General features: G+C 46.7%; 1 protein-coding gene across 3 annotated transcripts in view; it reads right to left on the bottom strand.

Moving 5' to 3' along the window:
- CTNND2 (catenin delta 2) overlaps nt 1-14,026 on the bottom strand; it is an 826,448-nt gene that overhangs the window by 123,141 nt on the left and 689,281 nt on the right. For all 3 annotated transcript variants that reach the window (XM_074329072.1, XM_074329071.1, XM_074329073.1), the window contains 2 exons: nt 6,313-6,430; nt 711-896 (listed from right to left, as the gene is read on the bottom strand). In XM_074329072.1, the coding sequence (XP_074185173.1) occupies nt 711-896; nt 6,313-6,430 (304 nt within the window). The remainder of the gene's footprint in view (nt 1-710; nt 897-6,312; nt 6,431-14,026) is intronic.

The following is a 14,026-nucleotide window of genomic DNA, read 5'->3' as shown; positions in this document are numbered from 1 at the left end:
CCCAGAGATGGGGGGGGCGGCTGTTCTGATTCTGCCAGGCTGAGAGTCCCTGCCTATCGGCCTTTATTTCACTACAGAGCACCCTACTTACAGCTACTCGAAGTAAAGACCGTCCTGTTTTGCAGAGGCCTCTCCAGCTGGACAGCTTTCTGAATTCATCAGAATTGCCCCCCCCAAAGCCAAGCCCCTAGTGTCATTCTGTGGGAAGGACTGTCACTCTCAGACTGCCACTCCCATTTCCCACAGTAAGTGCCAAGTCACATGTCCAAGAATTTCAAAATGCGCTATAAACACCCGTGCTGGATTTTCGTGCATGTCTCCTCAGCTTCCTTCCTTAGACCACACCTATCCTGTGTACGTGCACCACCTGGGAGGCACTGTGCCTGGCCTCCACAAGGACCTCAATGGGCGAACAAACACACGGAAGGAGCAACACCTGGCTATGAATCTGTGCGCTGGTACCTTCGCACCTGCCTGGGACCCCAGTGGCTCCTCCTCTTTTTGAAATTTCTTATCTTGGCTCAGCAGGACATGGGGGAGTCATTTAACGTCCCCCTGTCTGAGCTGTGACATTCCCACAGGAAAATGGTACAGACGCATTAGTGATGTTAGTGCACGCTACAAACCCTGTACCTATACTTGCAGATGACATATTCATGTTGCAATGAGGGAAGGGGATAATCGCATGCAACTGCGAGTCGCCACATCACCTGGTCTTGGGATTTCTTTTTCTTCTTCTTCTTGCCCCAGCACCCGGAGCTCTCCGTGTCTTTGCCATTGGCCTCCCCACAGAGCAGCCCGTCCAACTCATCCGTGCCCATGTGCTGTCCCTGAGACGTTTCTGCCGCCAGCCGGTACGAGAGGTTTCTTAAAATGCACACACAGTTTTCAACGGTCTGCAGAACCCCAAAGAAAGGAAACAGAGGAGGAATGAGTAAAAACTAACCAGCACTCCACCCAGAAAAGCAATCAGTTTCCACACACACATTTCTCTTCTGATGCATTTCGCTGTGGGTTCCAAAAAACTCCCTTGGAAGGAATTTAGAGAAGCCTGGAAAGATCTTAAGACCTTTTCTCCCCCAAAGAAACGACTTGACAATAGTTACATCTATAAACAGCTGTCATTGTTGACTGAAATTCGCTTGTGAGTAGGGCAGAACGTACAACCGCATGAGGTCCCAGATGTTGTCCACTTACAGACATCTCCTGCCTGGGGACTGGGGCACAGAATCACCAAGAGCATGGATAAGCAGGTTTCTGTCAGCTCTGGGAATGTGACACTAATATTTACCATCCACCAGGGTACTTTCTGGAAGTAATGGAGCCAGAGGTGGAAACCATGGTTGTCGCAGGTAAGTGAGGTCTGTGGTCGCCTCGGGCCACAAACGTTTCCAAGCTACTGATTTTCTTTGAGCTGGCTGGTGCTCCTATTTTCTTAGCACAGGGGTTCAAAAGCGGTTAAGGACACATGCTGTAGAGCTGGACACCAGTAGACCCCTAGGTCTCTGACTATTGGTTGTGTGACTTGGACAAGGCACCCAACCTGCTCTGTGAGATGGTCATAATTGTACCCATGTTTTAGTTTGCTGTGTGGGTTAGGTGAGCTAGAGTTTGTATGTGTGGTTAGCAGAAAAATGTCCCCCAAGATGTGCACATCTTACTCTCTGGAGCCTGCGAACAAGTTAGGTTAAGTGGTGGGGAGACGGAGGGTGCAGATGGAACTGAGGTCACCTATCAGATGACCTTCAGATGGGGAGGTGATACTGGGTTGTCCAGGTGGGCCCATGTAATCATGAGGCTCCTGTAAGTGGAAGAGGGAGGCAGATGAGCTAGAGAGGAGTTACGTGAGAAGGACGTGACCTGCCATTGATGGCCGTAAAGATAGAGGGCGGGGCCACAAGCCAAAGAATGCAGGCAGCCTCCCGAAGGTGTAAAAGGCAAAGAAACAGCTTCTCCCCTAGAGCCTCCAGAAGGAATGCAACCCTGTTGACATGCTGATTTTAGCCCAATGAGACCCATTTTGGACTTAATAAATTTGTGTTTTTAAGCCATTATGTTGTGGCAATTTCAACAGCAGAAACAGGGAACTAACCTGTTATGTACATACTGGGAAGAGAGCCTGGCACACATTAAAGTCTGCATCAGGGCTCATATCATGAACAGCGGAGGGCAAAGCACCACGTGGATGTCTAGGGCATGTGACCTAGGGCTGGTTGCACTGTGTTTGAGTCCTGCCTCCATTTAATGAGCTGTGACGGTGCTGTGTGCAAAGGTCTAAATCTCCCTGTGACTCTATTTTCTCCCACAGGCCCCACCACCAAATACCATCACACCGGAGATTAGGTTCAATAGATGAAATTTGGGGGCACACATTCAGTCAAGGGCACCAAACTTTTGACTTTTGTTCTGGATTTGAGGAACTGTGGGATGAGAGAAAAAAATACCCATCTAAAAAAAGGATAAAATAATGGTGGAAAACAAACTGAACGGAGGTCAGTTTTATTTTTAAAAGCATGCCAATCATTTTTTCAGGCACCTACTGTGTGGGAGCCACCATTCAAGAACATTGCTCCATTTAACAGATGAAGGAAACGAGATCCGAAGCTGTTGGTAACTCACACCAGATCGTGCCACTAGTCCTGGGTGGGGGCTGCCAGAGTCCAATCCTGCACTGCTTCCTCCCGCCTAAGACTGGAATCAGGTAAAAGGCAGCATATGTCTTTCACTTGACTACAGAGGCAGGAAAATCAACTACAGAAACCCATTTTCAGGATTGATCGCTGAAGCTTTTGCCATTTGAGACCTTTCTTGTCAGCTTTTCAAGGTTTCATGGCTGCTAGTCCCACAGGCTTTGAGTTAACTTGATTTTCTATTTCAAGCATCCTCTCAGCGTCCAAAAAGGCACTAGCATGAAAGCAGGTAAACACAGCACAGTGATGAAAGAGAAAAACCTCCCTCCCAGAAAGGAAGATGCTAGGGTATGAGTCAGAATGATTTTTAGATCAGCGCAAACAAGTTTTTCTTACATCAAAGACTTGGGAGAATAACCTTCTTTCTCATCCTGCTGTTCATCTTCCCCAGGGGCATCTCCATGCCTCTGTTTAATGAACAACACCTGGGGAATACAGCCCCACTTTCGGGAAATGCTTTATAATGTACCTGTGGCTGGGGGATGACTGGGAAGAGGCTGGATAGTGAGAGAGAATGTGGGGATCAGGATGATGAGGAGGGGCAGGAGGAGGTGGTGTTAAGAGAAGACTGGGGGCGAGAGGTCACTGGAAATCTCTCTCTGTTTCTCCCTTTCTCTCTCTCTCCCTCTCTCGTTAAGTTTGGTTTGGGAGAGTTACAAATTCAAGCAAGACAGCCACTAGCCTTCTTTGAGGTGCCAGCAGAAGGCGTGTGGCAGCTGGTGGTGTTGACGTCCACTACTGTTAACAATGCTTTTAGCAGTTCTTGGTCACCAGGGTCACTTTGACTCCTTATTTTCTATTAGAAAGGCCTAATTTGGAAGTGGTCTGGAGACTGCTCTACTGTATGTTATCAAACAAACTATCCCAATTCTAGGCGCCGAGCTGAGAGCTTGCATGAAATACAGGCTCTTTTATTCATTAACTTTGCTGGCCTTAAAGAGGATGTGTACTCATTTTTTTCCCCCTTCTAACTTGTCGCTGTGAAAGCTCAGAAGTGGCAAAATTATGGGACAATAATAATGCGTTAAAACTCAATAGCACATTCTGGCCAGCGAAGCACTGCCGAGCAATTGATCACATCTGGTCTTTTCAACAACTGTGATGATCGTCCTTGTCACAAAGTTGAGGTCCCTCAGGTGTGGTCCTCTAGGGGTGGTGATGGCACATCCACCAGCACATCCTGATGCCAAGTTTGGTGCTCTTGCTACTCGATCAGGAATATCTGTTTATTCAAATCTCAGGTAGTTTAATTGTCCCAATGATTCCAATTTCCTCTTTGGGGCAAAGTGTGGAATTTAAAACAGAGGATCTCAAAGGTCTTCCAAGAGTTTCAGGAGTCCGGTCATCTGATCTACCCGAAAAAAGATGTGTGTGCCTCACGGCACTCTGGTTTCTGGTTGTTTGTTTGTTTTTCAAATTGGGGAATATTGGGGAACATTGTGTTTTCCCAGGATGTCAACTCGTTGTTTTTCAATCTAGTTGTGGAGGGCGCAGCTTAGCTCCAAGCTCAAGTCATTGCTTCTCACTGGCCCATGTGGGAATCGAACCAGTGACCCTGGTATTATGAGCACCACGCTCCAAACACTGAGCCCACCGGCCGCCCACCAGCAGCTCAGCTCCACGCTCAAACTATTGTCTTCAATCCAGCTGTGGAGGGCACAGCTCACTGGCCTGTGTGGGAATCGAACCGGCAACCTTGTTGTTCAGAGCTCACACTGTTACCAACTGAGCCATCCGGCCGCCCCCGGCACTCTGGTTTTGAACCAGGCTCCCGAAGGTGGCCACCCCCACCAGCAACGAGGGCATGGGCCACTTGACCAAGGTGAGAGGCTGTTGGCTTGTGTCCGGCTGTAAGGCTCAGACAGTATTAAAGCTCTTTTAGTCTCCATTACAGGTAGAGGCTCAGTGTCCCTCCCAGTGCCTTAGTCTTTACTGCTCTGAATATGAAGATCTTGGGCATCATGGCTTCAGTGAGTTAGCTCTGGTAGCTCTTTTTAAAAATCACATGTCTATCATGTTGATAGGCACCTGTAAATACTCAAGACGTCTTGACTGGTCATTTCTTTAGGGACTAAATTTTCTTGTCAATAATATTAAAAGGTCTCACATGGCCATTCACGGCAGTTAGAAGAGGGGACAATTAAATCTTTATTACATCATATTTTGTCTTGGAAATTGGTAATGCATACATAGCAAATGGATGGATGCCAACGTAACTGAGGGGCAGTGATAAGAGGACAGTGTTCACAACTGGAGTCAACTAGTACTCAAAGCGTTGGAGTCCCAGAAGGTATCACTGATCCAAAGCTTAGGGAGAAGGGCTCAGGCACCAGCAACTTCCTAAATGTCTCAGTCACTCTCACATGTGGTTAAGTTGAGAAGCGCTAAGCTAAATCACCCCCATCCCCATGCCAGTTAGTACTACATGGATAAAATCCCTCTTCTCCGTTCTTTATCTGACTTTACTTACAACTGAATTACATTATGCCGTATTCGCGGTTAGAGTCCATTTAAAGCTATGTCTACTAAGGTGGGCTTCCAAGCCAAGATGCACATCCAATCACCTGGTGAGTTTTTAAATGTACAAAACTCGGAGACCAGAGTTAGACATTTATATTCAGAGGGTGGTGATGGGGTCCAGGTACATCCGTTTATTAAATGCTCCAGAGGCAAATCTGATGAAGAGACAGTGTTGTAAACCATGGGATTAAGGCTTGTGATTCTCAACCAGGGCCAGTGTTGCTCCCATGAGACCAAATGTTACTGTCCGGAGACATTTCTGTTTGTAACTACTAGTGGGGACGGGGGGAGGAGAGGCCAGGGACACTGCTTAACATGCGACTGCACAGGACAGCCCCCCTCGACACAGGATTGATCAGCCCAAAATATCAATGGTGCGGCTCTTGAGAAACTCTAATTAAGGTATTGCATTTATTACATATATTACTTTCAAAGCATCAGTAAAGTCTGTGTTTATATTAGGATATTATGGAATTACTTTACAAATTTGTATTTAGATTGAATCAAAACAAATCGAAAGACAAAACAAAATAGCTCAAACAGCGGAAAAGCCCACCCAATTCTATTTTGGTTTGTGACTAAAACATTGCGTAGACCTTGCTGATCAGCTGGACAACCTCATTTATTCAGCATTTGGACAGCATTTACTCAGACTTCATCCAGCATTTCTAAAATCGCATTTGATACAATTAACGGTGGTTAAAAAGCTAATCTGTAGGAATACAGGATTATTCAAATCTCGGGTAGTTTTAATGTTTCTTTTTCTTTTGAAAGTGGATTTCATAAAATACAACTAGAAGTTTTTGGATACTGTGGTGTGTAAAAGTGTATGCACCCATCTGCTTTGTTTTGGAACTCCTGTGGTTTGAGTAACTTAAAACAATCTAAATGTTTACTCATTGCTAATCCAGAGTGAAGTGTCTAGTTCTAGGCTAGGATTAGCAGTTCTGTCTAGGAAATGCTGCATTCCTACAAGGAGACCAAGACAGATTTCAGAGTGAGAGGATGAAACACAGCATCAGCTCCCACAGCTGCCAGCCCCTACTGAGCCCCTCAGGCATCTTAAATTCCCTAAAATGTAATCTACGTGAGTACAACAAACCTTGCTATCGATGTCACTGCTCCCCAGTGCAGACTGAATCACGAAGAGCAGGGCATCCGTGAGCCCCTCACATTCCCGCATGCGCCTGCGGGCCTCCTCTCCGGCAGAACTCACATTCCTGCAAGGCAAAAGGACCCGTTAGCAACCTTCAGGCGTTCACAAAAGGAACCTTCTTCCACGCACACCTCCTCTCCTGGTTTTAAGGGAAACACTTTGCGTGCCTTTCCAGAAGGTTTACCAAAAGGATAGTTTTAATGAGTAGGGAGGGCTTCCACAAAGTCAGCGAATTCATCAAACGCATCCTAGAATTGGGAAAGTTACAGATATCTGTAATGCCACTTGGGAAATGGAGGACGCAGAATTCTGGACAGGGGATCAGAGAGGAGCGGAGACTTTCAGAAAGTCTTCAAAGTTTACGTCCTTTTTGATTGACGGAGGAATCAGAAGTTTTTGATTCAAAGGATTCTTTTTCTTTGAGAAGGGTGAAACATTGATCAAAGACAGAGCTTCCAACTTACTGAAATATTTTAGAGATCTAATTTCATCTGCCTCAAAAATGTGCCTTCTATGGTCCCACCACAAATACTGTTCTAGAAATTTATTCTAAGAATGTAGTGAGGGGTTTCAGTGAAAATGCCGCCATGGGGACGTCCAGGGCACCTTTTACAGGTAGGAGTGAACCACACTCCTTCCTTTGCTGGTACCTGCTGAGCTCGCACTCACAGGAGGGGGGCTGTACCATGATGCACAGCTGGGAAGCAGAGAGACCTTCCAGACCTACAAAAAGCACGAGGTATTCTTGGGTGAGGGTGAACCTTTGGGGTGATTTCAGTTACTTCACCACCTGAAAGTATGTTCTTCGTCTCCTAACCACGGCTAGGATTTGGTTCCAGCTGAGAACTTCTGCAGTGACTGACTCACTGACACCACAGCCTATAGGAGGCATGCTGTAGGAGGTGAGTTTATGAGAGAAAGGTACAAAGGGACTGAAAGAATTTAGAAACTGTGGGCAAAGGTGATGGAAAGAGAGAACGGTCTATGTTGGGCAATGGCTCTCAGACTTTGGCTAGCATCAGAATCACCTGTTCATGCAGATTGCTGGGGCCTACCCTGGGGGCTTTGGTGGAGGGGGATAATTTGCATGTTTGAGGTACTGACATTGAGAATTACCTTCTGCGCTGGCTCTAGGGGAGGTTTGATTGGGGAGGGTAGAACTCTTGGCTGACTGCCAGGGCAGCCACCGGAAAGATCCCAAGAACCTGTGGCCTTGGGCACAGCCCGCGGGAGAAATGGCATCTCCATGCCCATGTAATTGACACATCTATTCTTACACGTTCACAACATTCTTCACTGTTACACTTTATTCCATTTTACAGATGAGAAAACTGAGGCTCAGAAAGGTTGTCCAAGGCCACATAGGCAGCAAATGGAGAAGCTGGAACAAACCCAGGTCTGTGAAGGAGAGGAAAGCAAGGGGTTGATGTACAGTATGGATGGACTATATTTTTTTTTTAGGAATTAAAATAAAATAAAAAAGGCCTAATGCTAAAATGTTACTGAACATAAATGTTTTCTTAGAGATCTAAAAAGTTCTGTGTACCATGTTTAAATAGCATCTATCAGCGTTTTAACGTAACACTGGGAAAGGTTATTCAATTCAATTTAGTAATTTTGGCATTTGCTGATCTTAAAATATAAACCAAATTCCTCAGTTCCTTAGATAATAAAACTGGGCAAATATCGACAGCATCTTTATATAAAATGTTATAGATTCCGTCTTGGTGTGGCCAACCACGTCTCTGATAGGATCCTGGGAAGGGGGAAGAACTGAATTTCTGCCAGGGACAGAGTGGACAGAGGCGTACTGGTGTGACTGTGGGCGAGAAGGATGGCTTTCGTAAGAGGGCTCTTTCACATCATTCCTCCTTGAAATGACTTTCACCAGGTTGAGCATTGAGGCTGTCAGAGTAATAGGTCTGTCAAAAAGCCAATCAGATGTCTTTGGCCAGAAGAATCCTAGATGGCAGTGTGTGATTTTGTGTCTTAAGTCTGGTCTCCAAAGAAGTCTGGTCTCCAAAGAGAGAATGATGCGATTTAGACCTGAGCTAGCCCTACGGGTAGCTCGCATGCACCCTGGTCTGAAACCCCAACATTCTTCCCTTACCGATTAATGCTCAGCCTTTCCAAGCTTCCTCAGGGGGGCAGGCTGCCTCCTGACTTACAAATAAACTTTAGAATGATCAGCTTATTCAATGACGGCAAGGCTAACCAATGGGAAAGATCAGCAATTAACAATTTTGTCAACATTTTAAGTCAACATTATAAGTTGTCAACATTATAAGTTGTCAATATTAATATGAGTGTATTTCATTATTCTAGTTTCTGTTCAATTCCAGTCTAGTCTCTTCCCAAATTAAAAAAGTTATTAACTGGTTGCTATATTAAAACGTGTAAGATATTGAAAGATGAGAATGACTAATAAGACAGGGTCCCTGCATGGAAGGAAATGACCAGGACACACACACACACACACACACACACACACACCCTATGATACAGAGGGGAGGAAGGAGTTACCACAGAGTCTGCAGGTAGGATGAAGACCAATACATATTTTTAAGCAGACTGAGATATGCATGTATCTCTTTATTAATGGGTACAGTGCCCAGGAGACTTTGGGGTTGGATTTCCACTTTTAATCAACTATTCCTGAACAAGTGAAACATGTCATGAGTCTCTTTGGTTTTTCACTCTGTAGGAGAGACAGGCTTTCTTTTTCTCCCTTTCCCCCCAAACATAAGAGCTACTATACCATGCATGTTTCACTGTTTAAAACTAGAAAACCCAATAACCTTGTGCGTTGGTGACTGAACAGTCAGTTGTGATTATGGTCCCAAGAAAGTGTTTGACAATGGGCCAATGCCCATCCTGTAAAGTTCTCCCTCCGGCTGTACTTATACCACGTTCTTCCCATTTTAAGAGAGGTGATTTCCATGTCTGGCGAGAAACTGGTGCAGCAAAATTCTATGCATTAACATAACATTAAAACAAATCCTTGTAGGTTATTTATAAAAAGCACAAGGATGGTAAAATATTTATTCCTTAGAAGTAATCTTTATAATCTAGATTGAATTGTCAGTTGATACATAATTTGGGAATTTCTGTTTAAAGAAGATTCTATCTTTTTATCTAATACAGAAAAAAACAGAAAATTTACTTTTATATTTTACGATGAAAAGATAGAATACCTCTGACAATCCCTTTTATTCAAACATAACTAGTTAAACTGCTTTGTTTCCTTTATCACATTCTGTGCTGGTTGACATCTCATTTCTCTAAGCTTCCATCACTCACTGTGCTTATTTAAAATCAATTCAATATTACAGTGAGCTCCAAAGTGGAACTCATACTCTATGTTCAAATGAATGGCTATAGCATTTTACTCGAAAGACTTCATTTTACATGCTTCTACTTCAGACATGGCCAGGATACGGGGGATCAAACCACAGAGAGAACCAAGGGAAGAGATGTTTAGCAATTAATCTATTTGAAATTAGCCTCTCCCTTCTCCACATTCCCATAGCTCTTTGAATCTCCCTTACTGATCACCACTGATTTTGTATTGGAATTATTTAGGCTGTGACCCTATTGCTGCATCGGGACCTTCTGGCAGGCAGAAAGCATGCCCTTGTTATCTGCATACCTGGCATGCACCTGGTTGCCCACCACATCGCAGGTGCTCAGTGCGAGTTGGCTGTTACATGTGCCTCCGGCTCTTCAGCAGACAGGAGTTCACGTGTATGCGGGTCATCACCCATTTACCTCTGTGCTCCACGCTCATTGGATCAGTGTCAGAGGCCTGTTACACCGTTTGAATGCAGGCTTTTTATGCTGTGGTGTATGCTCTGACACTAGAACCCCCAACCTGGATTACCCAAGGCAATCTCAATTTGCAAAGAAAAAAAAAGCAATTGCATACAGCATATAACATGGGGTGTAAACTTGTTTATTATGAGATGTGACTTCCCTATGACTGTTGCTAACAGTAATCACACAGGCTGAGCGCTGGAGAGAAATGCACGATGCTGCCGCCTGGAGCCACCCACGCACAACGTCACGCCCCCCTCAGCCCCAGGCTTGCGGGAAGAGTTTTCTGGTTTAAGGCTGGTTAGCCTTCCTGTGCTGTCACTTACCTCCTCTCCTCCGCCACCTCAGTTCCTTGGCCTTTATGCTGTGACCTCCATGGCGGTCATCTCGTACCAAGCCCACCAGTCCTCTTCAGCAGGGTTCCAGCCCTGCTAAAATTCCTTATGCTCCTTCCTGTTGGCTCAGCCCTGCACATCTCTGGCTGGGGTTCAATGGACCCCTTCATCTCATCTCCCAGTTTATAATCAGCATAGCCAATGTGAGTCTACAGGACCCGGGACTGGTTCCTGAGACTATATACCGGTGTGTGAAGTAGGGTGGGGAGGCCAAAGGGCTTCAAAGAGCAGAGCTGAGACTGTTCCGAGAACGACAGATAGTCCCGAGGCAAAGCTGAGAAATGAAGCCTCAGGCTCAGGAAGGCCCTGATACCAACCCAGCAGGACAGGCGGCGGGGGTGGGGGCGGTAGAATCCACGGAAGATGGCAGCACAGAGCCGGCCAGGAGTGCCAGATCCAGGAGTGCTAGAGTCACAAACCTCCGTACTCCATATAAGAAAAGGCTGTCTGGGGCTCTGAAGATACCCCTCCACCTGGAATACTCTTCCTCTACCTGTAGGCCCACCGACTCTGAGCAGTCATGGCAGCCGAGGGTAACTCGGAGCTCTGGCTCACCCCTTGTCTCCCCTTTGTGGCTCCAGCACAAGCTCCTTTTAGGACATCTGCAACCCCTGATGTCCGCGGCTGGTCCCTCCATGACATCAGGGAGGGGTGGGGAGTAGCATCCTATTTTTCGTCTGTCCCTTGCTCCCCAGTGGACAGCACTTAGTAGGAGCTCAGTGAATTACTGAATGAAACGGCACAATTGTTTTCAGACCTGTCTCCTTCCAGAGCAATGTTCTTAACTGGGATGATTTTGCCAATGTCTGGTGTCTGGGGACATTATGGCTGTCACAACTGTGGAGGGAAGGGGGTATCACCGGCATCTAGTGGATAGAGGCACCCAGGGCTACTGCTTAACAGCCTACAATGCTCAGGACCAGCCCCCCAACAATGAATGGCAGCAGTGTGGAGACTGAGATGCCTGTTCTGCATAGCTGGGCTCCTTGAGGGCTGATTTTGGGGTGTACGCTCCCCCAACATGTGTAGCCCAATGTTTCTGAAGCCTCCGCTGCTCCGAATCATCTTTGGAACTTGGTAGAAATGCAAAGGCCTGGGTCCGCCCCTACTCCTATGAGCCTGGGCCTCGGTTTGCTCAATGAGCTCTCCAGGCAAGGCTGACCCACGCCAGTCGAGAACCACTGTCTCAGCCACGGCAGGAAACTGAAGTGTTTATTGAATGACCATGTAATTGTCCACTGTGAGCTAATGACATAAAGACTCTTCACAATTCTCGTCGTCATCTCTTCCCAACAGGGCAGGGGTCTCGTGGCCTCATACCCCACAGCGAGGCCTTCAGACCCATTGCCAAAGGCTCCTAATAATAGGCTACCTGAGAATGTCTGAAGACAACACTACGTTTGCGACGGGACATCTCAGTAGAATACAAATGTGGGCTGTCTTCATTTCTTGACCATGTGATTCCCTCCTTCGAAACCAATGAAATGAGTAGCTTCTCATAAATTAAATGATCTAAGCATGGAAGTGGGAAATGACGCAATCATGAACAACCCTTTCTCCCATGAAGTATGCTTGGTTTTGCTTTAAACACAGTGAATTTTACAGAGGTCATTCTATCCATGAATATCTAAGTCAGAGGTCAGGAACTTTCTGTAAAGGGCCAGAGAGTAAATATTAATATTTAGGTTTCTGGGGGCCACGTGGAGTCTCTGTCACTGCTCTTCCTCCTTCTTTTAAGGACTTTAAAAAACATAAAACCCACTCTTATCCACGGATGTATAAACACGGGTCACTGGGGGGATTTGGTCTTGGGCCATAGCTTGCCAATCCTTCACCTCCATGCTCATCTGAAGCTGGTTATAAAATTCAGGAGGGGTCACTGAGCCCCTGATGTTTTCCTCAAAGTTTTGTACATTTTAATAGTCCCCCCCCCCCATAGTAAAGGTACAGAACTTTTCTCATATTCTGAGGCCAGGACTCAAAAAAGTCTAAGAATCTCCAATAATATCAGCGCTGTCCTTGGTTTGAGCAGAACATTGCTTCTCTAAATTGGGCTTTGGGAATCAGATGTATTTGTTCCCATGGGCAAACCACAGCTATACCTAAGGAGAGCTGCTTGTCTGTTGGTCCCCACACTGTCCAAAAACCCCGGATCCTTTTCCCCGATGTGGGAAGGTCCTCCTGCTTGGCTTAGTGTGCGTGGTCAGGGGAAAGGGGTCATCTGCCCGGCCAGCTGGGTCAACACAATGACAGCTGTGCAGCCAGGTCCCCTCATTCCAGGTGCAGGAGTCCTGGGGTCCAGGAAGCAGCACGAGCCCTGCCAAGTCTGCCGGCCAAGTCTGCTGACCCTTTCTTCTTCACTCAGATGAGCTGCCACCACAGAAACCACCATGGCTCTTTTTTTTTTTTTTTTTTTTGAAGATTTTAATGGGGAAGGGGAACAGGACTTTATTGGGGAACAGTGTGTACTTCCAGGACTTTTTTCCAAGTCAAGTTGTTGTCCTTTCAATCTTTGTTGTGGAGGGCACAGCTCAGCTCCAGGTCCAATTGTCATTGCCAGTTACAGGGGGGCGCAGCCCACCATCCCTTGCAGGAGTAGAACCAGGCAACCTTGTGGTTGAGAGGACACGCTCCAACCAACTGAGCCATCCGGGAGGCAGCTCAGCTCAAGGTGCCGTGTTCAATCTTAGTTGCAGGGGGTGCTGCCCACCATCCCTGCGGGAGTCGAGGAATTGAACTGGCAACCTTGTGGTTGAGAGGGTGCACTCCAACCGAGCCATCAGCAGCTCAGCTCAAGGAGCTCAGCAGCAGCTCAGCTCAAGGTGCTGTGTTAATCTTAGTTGCAGGGGGCAATGCCCACCATCCATTGCGGGATTCGGGGAGTTGAACCGGCAACCTTGTGGTTGAGAGCCCACTGGCCCATGTGGGAATCGAATCAGCAGCCTTCGGAGTTAGGGGCACGGAGGTCCAACCGCCTGAGCCACCAGGCCGGCCCCAAGGCTCATTTTTTTTATTTGTACCTTTTCTCTGCAGAAAGGGAGCATCTTGTTTCTGTCTGGTCATTCACCAAAGGCGGGTTCCCTTGTGTGGCTGGCAGGGTGCGAGCAGCTGCGGCTGCCTAACTGTGAAGGCACGTGTCTTGTTAGGTCTCTTCGTCTTTAGCGATGGGGATGGTTTGATGTTATGGGATTGTGTGCTAACACAGCCAGGTGCTCGGGGCCTGGCACGGAGTCTCGGCAGTAAAAGTTAACTGCTCCAGCTGCTTCCTGCCCAGAGACGCCCGTCCAAGAGGGAGACAGCCACCCCATGTCATGTGGGGACTCAAGAGTGCGGACAGGAAAAGGGGTGCACACAGGAAAGAATGAAAGGGTTCACAGCAGCACTGACCACTTCTTTTCCTAATCTTCATCGATTTTTAAAAAAAATCCAAAACAAATGTACAAGTATTAAAA

Source organism: Rhinolophus sinicus, linkage group LG03 (assembly GCF_036562045.2).
Source record: "Rhinolophus sinicus isolate RSC01 linkage group LG03, ASM3656204v1, whole genome shotgun sequence".
Lineage (NCBI taxonomy): Eukaryota > Metazoa > Chordata > Mammalia > Chiroptera > Rhinolophidae > Rhinolophus > Rhinolophus sinicus.
The sequence above is the reverse complement of the archived record's forward strand: the minus strand, read 5'-3'. Positions and strand labels throughout refer to the sequence as shown.